At 39.4% G+C, this 9,743-nt stretch overlaps 1 protein-coding gene across 1 annotated transcript; it reads right to left on the bottom strand.

The window, feature by feature from the left end:
* Window positions 1–6,351: 6,351 nt before the first annotated feature.
* On the bottom strand, window positions 6,352–7,311 carry MC2R (melanocortin 2 receptor; the record flags this gene model as incomplete). The annotated part of the gene is made up of 1 exon (XM_080611073.1): window positions 6,352–7,311. One exon carries the CDS (start codon window positions 7,309–7,311, stop codon window positions 6,352–6,354), a length of 960 nt encoding a protein of 319 aa, XP_080467199.1.
* Window positions 7,312–9,743: the final 2,432 nt, after the last annotated feature.

Below are 9,743 nucleotides of genomic sequence, written 5' to 3'. Positions count from 1 at the left end.
CTCCTGACTTCAGAGACCGTATTAAACTACATGATGTTATGCTGACACCAAGGCTCCCTGCAGAGCTTAATGCTCTCATGCTGTGCAACAGGGGCTCCTGTGTGGTTTCACACTCTGTGAAAGTGGCTCTTGACTGCCTGTATGTAATCAACAGCCTAAGTTGGGCACTGTGGGGCCAGTGGCCAGGAGGCTCTCCCAGAGTTCACCAGGGCAGAGCCTGGCAGCCAGGGCTTATCCCACCACCCCAGATAGGAGCAGGGCAGCCCCAGCCCTGACGGAAGGTAGGGCAGGGCTGTGGGCATCTGGAGACTGACCTATGAACAGCATCACTGAGGCAGGGGCTGATGGCTCTGGGGAGCTGAAATGGGGTCCTGGGCCATGAGTAGGGTCATGGGAGCCTCTGGGATGGGCAGGTGCAGTCAGACCTGGCAGCGTTTCATGGCCATGACACTGAAACAAATTGCTTATCTGTAAGGAAGTGCAGCCTGTGTTTTTCTTCTAGCAACACTGACAAAGGGGCTGTTTGGGTATCCACACAAATCATGCACTTGACTCACTGCAGCTGATTGTCAATACAAGTGTCTGCCCAGGCCACATACTCCATCTTCTTCATCTTTATTCAGGTTGTCAGAGGGTGTGAAGTTGCTAGTGGACCTAACCTCATGTTAGCAAATGGTTTTTTACTAGCTCTACCTTTATTCAGTTCATTCATATGATGTTCAGGTGTAACTGTTGAAGGATTGAAGTTGTAATAAATGTAATATCCTGCTGAAGCAATGGAATGTGGAGTAACAAACTCATCTCATGGTCTTAATGTAAAAAAAAAAAAATTATGGAAAGCAATAAATATTTTAATTAGGCATTTATAGAATCATATAATCATAGAATAGTTAGGGTTGGAAAGGACCTAAAGATCATCTAGTTCCAACCCCCCTGCCATGGGCAGGGACACCTCACACTAAACCATGTCACCCAAGGCTCTGTCCAACCTGGCCGTGAACACCACCAGGGATGGAGCATTCACAATTTCCCTGGGCAACCCATTCCAGTGCCTCACCACCCTAATGGTAAAGAACTTCCTCCAATATAAACTTCCCCTGTTTAAGTTTGAACCCGTTACCCCTTGTCCTGTCACTACAGTCCCTAATGAAGAGTCCCTCCCCAGCATCCTTGTAGGCCCCTTCAGATACTGGAAGGCTGCTGTGAGGTCTCCACGCAGCCTTCTCTTCTCCAGGCTCAACAGCCCCAACTTTCTCAGCCTGTCTTCATACAGGAGGTGCTCCAGTCCCCTGATCATCCTCGTGGCCCTCTTCTGGACTTGTTCCAACTGTTCCATGTCCTTTTTATGTTGAGGACACCAGAACTGTACACAATACTCCAAGTGAGTAATTCTGGATACTCCCACTGGGTTATCCAGAATTGCTTGATAACTAATGGTCCCTCATTAGATTATCTGTGCCAGTTTAATAGTGTGATATTTGTGTTGCAGCACTAATTTGAGTGGATTTGCAGACACAAGAAAACTGCTATCAAGAGGACATGAGAAGTTTTCTCTAAATGGTCACATTCATTTCTCCAGAATTGTATTGTAAATCATCCTCTTTGAATTAGAAGCTCACATGAATCAGAAGCTTACAATGACATTGTGTCTTTTGTAAAAGTGACACTTCAAATGAAGTTATATCAAAGTGCTATCGAATGATGAACATGTAGTATCTTTATAGACTGCTATCTGCTGTAATTACCTTGAGAATTAAAAAGCAGACCCTGTGCCTACTCAGGGAATAGATTTTGTTTGAATATATGTATTGTTTGAAGAGTTTAGTTCAAATGTGACTCAAAAATATTTTTTAAAGAAAATATTGGCTTGAAATGTAGATGTTTAGTACTGAAGCAAAAGTACTGGAAGTGCCAAGCCTCCAATGCTAAACCAAGTCCAAAAAATCAATCAGATCAATAAGGCTGTGAACATAATGCAAATCAGTATTATTAGAAACAACATTATGTGTCACAAGAAATAGATACTTTAAAACTCTTTTATTGTTTTCCTTGGCTGTAATTTTAGCTGGCTCTGTATGAAGTATCTTACTTGAGATTTTTAAGACCAGAAGGCTAACATTTGCTTCAAATCATATTATATACAAATATTATATATAAATATTGCTTGCTCTTTCGTTTGACAGTGCTTTGCACTTCAAGTCAGGCTTCCTTTCCAGTTACTTAAATATTGTTTGAAAAGCTGAAATTTTATTCAGCTATTAAAAGTCCAAGATACCTAATTTTCTGAAAGTCTGGCCAGGACCATAATTCATGTAAATAAGATTTTTCTCACATAAATAAACTCTAAGCTATTTTTTCCTCACAAATACACTATGTTAGTCTTGCTATTTTGTGAACAGAATCAAACTGCTCTGCAAGTCTGTCCCTCACTGGTGTACCGACTGTTCCAGTGGAATTAATTCCCTTGGGTGCTTTTATCAGATTTGTTCACTTTGCTCCTGAACATGAAGTTCTGTTCAAAATAACAGAAACGGGGAGGAGCTTTTCTTCTTCAGTTTTGCAGCAAGTGACTAGGAAATGTTTTGTTGCCACAGGCATGTGAAGTTCTGTGGGCCTTACCAAATGAGACATCAATTGTAGTGTTGCCTGTGAGTTCCAAGAGACTGGATTTTCCTTCCAGGCTTATTAGCTTCTGGTAGGATCCAAGATGAACTTATTTCTCCCAAAGCCAAGGTACAGTTCTGCCTCCTAAACACTTGTAATTTAAAGCTGGGCAGATGAAGGGAAGTCCCAAAATCTGAGAAAAGTGTTCACTGTTGTACATTAATATATCAGCGTAGAGTTTCAAAAGTTACTTCAGTAAAATACAATGAAGGTTTCACAAATCATGGCTTAAAGAATCTCTCCAAAAAGCAACATAGGGAAATACATGGAGACATTAGTATGTGAAAGAGAAAAACATTTCCTTGGAGACTGCACAACTGGTAAAATGCAAGCCAAATTTATGGCCAATTAGGAGAAAGCCTCAAACCATAAGTTCAGGTGTTGCTCAGGCATCATGACAAGAACAAATGCTTTGGGATGTTGTTCTGAGTATATCTACAGGTAAGACCAGGTAGGCTACAAAGAATACCTGGTAACATCAGGTGGGAACCAGTTCTGGACAGTGCTTGGATCTCATGGCAATCTGAGCTCCTGTGTCGCTAACTGCAGAAAATGATGTGGGATAACACCTGCCCAAAATTTGCTGTCTAAGCGTTGACTCCTTGTTTCAATAAGCTACATGGAAAAAAAAATTCACAGTGGGCCATAACCTACATAACTAGGTCTACTTCATATTTTGCACGTAAATATTGGGTGGAGGCTTGGGGATGGTGCTTGGAAAGACAGTGGGACAGCCTGGGAAAGAGTGTAGCATCTGGGCTACTGGAGGACAGTTTGGTTTTCCCTCAAAGTAGAGCCAAGAGGAAGGGGATCAAAAGTGTGCTTGTAGGATGGATTTTGTATCTTATCGTAGATGACCTTAGGGTCTTAGGTTGAGGGTGAGACTGAGGTAATGGAAAGGAGGGAATGAACCCAGCTGTTTGGTGAGAGTTTGTACCCCAGACAGGCAATCTGAGGGCTCCTGGTGTACGTCTGGGACAATGGCAGTAGAGTTCCAGCACTCAGCCATTTTTGAGGCTGCAGCACATACAGGGCAGTGAGGAAACCCGTCAGAGAGGCTGGATGTCTGGGGTGAATGTGAGAATGGTGCCTTCTCCAATGCCCTTGCTTCTGGCCACTCTCCTCTTGGCATGGCCTGGGGGTCAGTTTTTGTGGCCAGATAGGAGCCCAGGTCCTTGTTGCAAAGCAAAGTACTAGAACTGCAGGGATGAGAGCAGGGCTCTGGCTCCTAGGGTCTGTGAGTGACTATTCCCACTTCTCTATTTCCTGAGCCGGGGGATGCTGCGAGGAAGATTGGCATCAAGTAGTTCCTGAGACTCTTATGTAGGTGAGGGTAGTCAGATGAGAGCTGAATGTAGCCAGGTCCATGTCATCATTCTTCTTCCAAGACAAGCCACACTTGGCTCAGGACTACCCTGAGATATCACACTGGTGTGGTAGAAGAAAGCAGAAGCTGGTGGCCTCATCTGGGGCCTGCTGTAGCCATGGCCATGTCCACCCCCAGCCTGGGCTCTCACATTTGTCCCTTTCCCAGCCCTAACTGCCAGTGTCTCCACAAGACAAGGAGTCCTTTGCAAAAGACTTTATACAGGATTTCAGTGATATGTTTTACTGATGAATTTTGGATTTTGACAAGACCTTTGTCTTGAATGTTCCTCTAAATGTATAGTACTTTTTTTTAATGATTACTTCTTTACGTGTAGAAGTTATGAGGTTAATTTTTTATTGTACGCATTTGTTGAAATTTACATTTGGAGAGAACATGGAGGCTTTGCATCTGTAGAGTTAGAGTGGACTTTCTTAAAAGTTGCAGTGACTGCTACCATGGTGGAGGCTACTTAGGTCTCTTAACTATGTCTGGTTTAGGGAAGCAGATGGAAAATAGAATTTTGAGGGAAGGCACATTCAATACATATTTTCTGTGTTTCAGATTTAATATCAGGGCTGCCTAAATTACTATTTTCTGTCCATTATTTGTTATCATTTTGAACCTCATCAAATGTGTGCACAGGGTTTTATAGTACCGTAGGTCTTTTGTTTTGCCTTGTCTTTCATATGAATTCATATTCATATTCATATTTTTTTCTTCCCTCCCTCCCCCAGGTCTAACTGTCATTTCTTGCTGTGCAGCTTTACATTTGTTCTGCTTTTGATGGAAAGGAAAAACTTCTCATTAAAATAAAATGTGTGATTATAGCTGAACTCCCTTCTGAACTCACATTTTATAGATAAAAATTCTTTGTAATAAATATATAGGTTTGAAAATTTTTCGTCTCAGTATCTTTCTTCTCATTTAAGATATTTTCTTTGCTGAGTTCTACAGAAGCTTTCAGGTTTATTGTCCTTTTCTCATATCTTTATCTGTAAGCCTAAACCCGCTTGAATATGTATGGTTGGGTCCATATTCCATATACCTTGAAATTCCTGTTTTCTTAGTGTTCCATCAGAGTAAATTCTTCTATTTATCTATGAATTCTGATAAATGTTATTTTTTCCTCTCCTTCTTGTTCTTGCCGTGCCTTGGCATTCTTAGTTTCATGGATGTCTCTTTCTAAATATCCTTTCTCTGGCATAGCTGAGTAATTCCACTGAATTATTGTGAGGCTAATTTCTCACCATATGCTCTGGACTGCTCCAGGATGTTCTGCTGTTGAAAACTCTTCTGCTTTAAAGCTTTGTGAGTTTTGTATTACTTTGGCAGGGACAATTCAAAATTTTCTCACTAGGATTTTGTAAATTACAAACTGCTTTGTAGCGTCCTTCCATATTGGCTGGATGATTCCGTACCCAGGTGTTTGACTTCCTTGGGAGTCTTTGAATTTTGGCTCTGGTATTGTGGTTTTTGAATCTTTGTTGTGGCATGTTAGAAAGTCATGACTGAATCAAAGTCCTTTTACTGTCTGTGAAGCTTATTATTTTATTAAAGCAAACTGTCCCAGGGTCTTCCAATCAGGACCTGGCAAGCTCAGTAGTTCCATTTCATAGTCCAGACCTGGCTTTGGAGTTTTAAAATTCAATATCTGTCTTTGCTGCCACAACAGCTTTATGTCGGAAAAAAGTCGTCAGTCACTAAAAATACACTTTAAACCGAAATATATTTATCTCTTTGACTTACACTCCAAAATTCTTTTTTAAACTTAAAGAACGCTAATTTCATGATTTGTAAGGAGACTAGAAGTTAACGAACAGGCATGAATTCACTTTTCCAGCATAATCCAGTTAAAAGTCCATATTTTCTAATTTATCATAGACTTTCATACAAATGTGCAGTTCAGAAACAAATTTTCATTTCATTGTGGTTTAAACAACAGAATTTGAAAGTAATATATACCTTAAATTGAAATAATTGATACAAAATAAGTTGGCAGGAAGTCCTCTCTGGGATAATGCAATACTCAATGCAGAAGATTTATATTTGATTTTTTCTAAAATGACATATGATAGTTGATACAGTTATTTTTTTACTTGCATGAAAATTGTTGGCAGAATTAACTTAATCAGTAATAATTCTGGCTGGTAAAGATTTGTTTGCATACTTAGTTTTTAGGCATTCTTCAGTAGCCCTAAAATCACACGAAGTGTCCTGCAAGCATAGTATTACTTTGAGTATAATTGTTGGTATTTTTAACTCTGATGTTGCACAGCACACCGCAGGTATGCTTCTATAATCTTCACTTCTTATGGAGTTTACCAGTTCCAGTTTGACCTGGCACAGCAGAACATCTTCTTAAATGTACTTCGTAATTCTGGGCTTCGGAAGGCAAAAATCATAGGGTCGATGATTGCATTGCACATTATGAGTGTCCCATTCACATGGAAAATGGACATGTAGCAGGCACAGTAAGGGTTATGTGGGCAAAATCTTGCTAAGAGGATGTGAAGAACAAATGGGGCCCAGCAGCAAAGGAAAACTCCAAGAAAAATAGTCAGTGTAATGGCTCCTTTCATGTTAGTTCTCTGATGGACGGTGCTGGTTGGCAGCGAGGCGATCTTTTTAGCATGAGATCGAGCCAGGAGGAACATATGGACATAGAGACACAGTATAAAAAACATCATTAAAGGGAACAGGATGGTGAAGGGAATGACTGTTGCTGCTTCATAGGAGAAGAGGGCAATGGCAATGCTACTGCCAGCACAGAATGTCCAAATGATTGCCAAGATAACCAAGGCCCTTCTTAGTGTCATGATATTATGGTACCGCAAAGCATAGAAGATAGTAATGTATCTGTCTGCTGCAATAGCTAACAAGCTGAAAATTGACCCCAGTAAAGACAGAATGAACATGGAATCCATGGCATCATCCAGCTTTTTCTCAAAGTCCCCCTGACGTGTCAGGTACCCCATTTTGCACAAGATGATAAAGATGTTCTCCAGAGTTTTGTACAAGCTACCTAACATGTCTGAAATAGCTAAACTGCAAATGAAGAAGTACATGGGCAAGTGCAAGTTCTTATTTCTAACAACAGCAATAAGGACAAGAAGATTCTCCAGTATTCCTGCAGCAGCAACAGTGAAAAAAACTTCCTCTGGAACCACGACTGGGGTACAGTCAGTGATATTTAAGGAGAAATCACTTCTATTTTCAAGGGAAGGAATGCTTGTCTGCCCTGCATGTTTGATTAGGTTGGAAGGTCTCTCAGTGGTCATTTCTTCTGGTTGTGGAAAGATTCTGGATTGCTGTTTTTCAGGCTTGGTTTTATTCTGAAGTTGACCTGTCAGTCAGAACATTTTTCTTTTGATGAAGGCTTTCTCTTTCATCTGGAGCAATTTTAAGACTTAACTGAAATGTTTGGAATTTCTCCTACAATAAAACATGTAGAAACATAAATATCAAGTATAAATATACCACACAGATATGGCAAAAATAGACATTTGAAATATTACCTGTTGCAAAGGAATGCATGTATATCACCATCTGGGAGAGGCAAAGTTGGTTTGGATAAAATAAGAGCTGCTCCACTGGTTCACTGAGCCTTAGAGGAAAACAAAGTGTAAATTCTCTTTTAGCTTCAAAGAAGTTTGAAAAGATATATGTGATTTTTTTTTTTACCAATGAGCAACTCACATTTACTGAAAGTGATCTGACAGACTTCAAGCATTTGGCAATCTTTACTGGCCCAGCTGTTTGCTTTGAGAAAGTCTGGCATTTCTCACAAGATTTGCAGTATTATTAGACACAAATAAGACCAATGCCAACATAAACTGTTGTCCAGAACAGTAACATGTTTACCACTGCGATGTTGATGGTGAAATGAAATGCTCTCAATTTAGATGTGAACATTTGTAAATATTGGTGTTTTTAGAGGCGTGTTAGATGCCAGTAAGACGCTTTCATTTAATTTAAATTGAAACTGTCTTTGGATTTGATGAACACATTTCTAATGCAGATTAAGATCCAAAGTACGATCATTTCTTGACTGTTTTACAACTGCCTAAATAACCAAATGTTTATTTCAGCACTAAGATGATGTTTTCACTTCTCCATAATGATCCTGATCTAAACTACATTATAGCATACAGAATTCTTTCAAAGGATTAGGCTTTTTAGGCTTTTCATTAATGTATAAATAGGTATGATATTAATTTAGCTTGGATATCACCCATAAAGAGTAAGACCCACTATCTCATGTCATTTTATAGCCCCACTTGTGAAACACAGATGCTGTTGCTATTTGGGAAGTCCCTGTTTTTAAAGGACTGATATGTTCTCTCTCTGTTTTTAAGTTTGAAACAGCTTTGTTTGACACTTTCACACCAAGAAGTCTCGAAATTCCTTTGAACATTTGTTCATAGTTGGGGCTGCCAACCGTCATGATCCACTCTATTACTATTTCAAAGGGAGATTTCAAAAGTTCTAATTATTTTGTACACAAACAATGCTCTCTGCAAGTGTCAATGGCTATCTATAACTGGGACAACTGAACTTCTGCTTGAATGTGACTGGCCTTCATGCAGATGAATGTGTTTGGCCACTTTTCAACAGAAAACAGGTTTCTGACCTGGGTTTGCTAATGTTACCTGTTGAGACTGTCAGTAAGGTGCTACTTGTGGTGAAGAATGCTGAGACTTGGACAAGCAGCCATTTTGAATTCAATTGAAACAAGTTCACTTAAGAGAAAACATTCAAAAGAGTGCCCATACTTATCTGAAAATAAAGGCTGTGTAGGAACAAATGAACCATATTGCACTGCAACAAGCATGGACATTCCCAAAGACAATTAGATCAACATTTGTTGGTATGTGAAAGAAAATTACTAGCAAGAATAAGAAACTCAGCACTGTCTTCTAATGATATGCTTTTCCTATTCTCACCTGGACCTGCTGTCACAGTTAAGTTTTATGATTTCTAATCCAGCAATCTGTTTAACAACTGAATATTCACTCTTAATAGAAAGTCAACACTGACACTTCAGAGAAAGCCTCATTTCAATGGGATTTAAACACGACAATCAGTTGGCAAAAATGCATGTAAGTCACTACTCTTTCCGATCTGTTTTTCAATAATGCGTCTTTGCTAATAGAGTCATATTGCGGAACTAATCTGCTGATAAACATGAGTGTTCCTTCACTGAAAAATTACACTATTATGAATGGCACGATATATTACATCTGCTGCTTATAATTTTACAGTAACTTCATATTAAGTACAGCATTTGGTTAGAGCAGAGGACCTATAGGGGCTTTAGTTCATTTACAGTACACTGAATAGTTAGTTACATTATGCGACTTATTGCTGTTTTCAAACAATTAACAAAAAACCAGAAAAAGACATTCTTGTTTCAGAGATTCAAATTTCAGCATGTATACATAGCTATTGCATACTATATAATTAGGGTTCCATCAAGGATCCTCCAATTATCTCTTTTTCTGATGCTTCAGTGTGTTGCGTAGTCATATTTCTGTCTTAGACCTCCAAGACAGAAATATCTGTGTATTCAATGTTGTACACAAGTAGTAAATCCAGTGCTTGAGCTACACAATATACATTGTATCATACATCTGCAGTGAGTTCCACATTTACAGGTTTCTTTCACTGCTACAGGTCCACCAGGTAGTGTGCATGGAGTAGTTTAACACCT

The sequence above is a fragment of the Psittacula echo genome (genome assembly GCF_963264785.1).
Source record: "Psittacula echo genome assembly, chromosome: 2".
NCBI lineage: Eukaryota > Metazoa > Chordata > Aves > Psittaciformes > Psittacidae > Psittacula > Psittacula echo.
The sequence above is the reverse complement of the archived record's forward strand: the minus strand, read 5'-3'. Positions and strand labels throughout refer to the sequence as shown.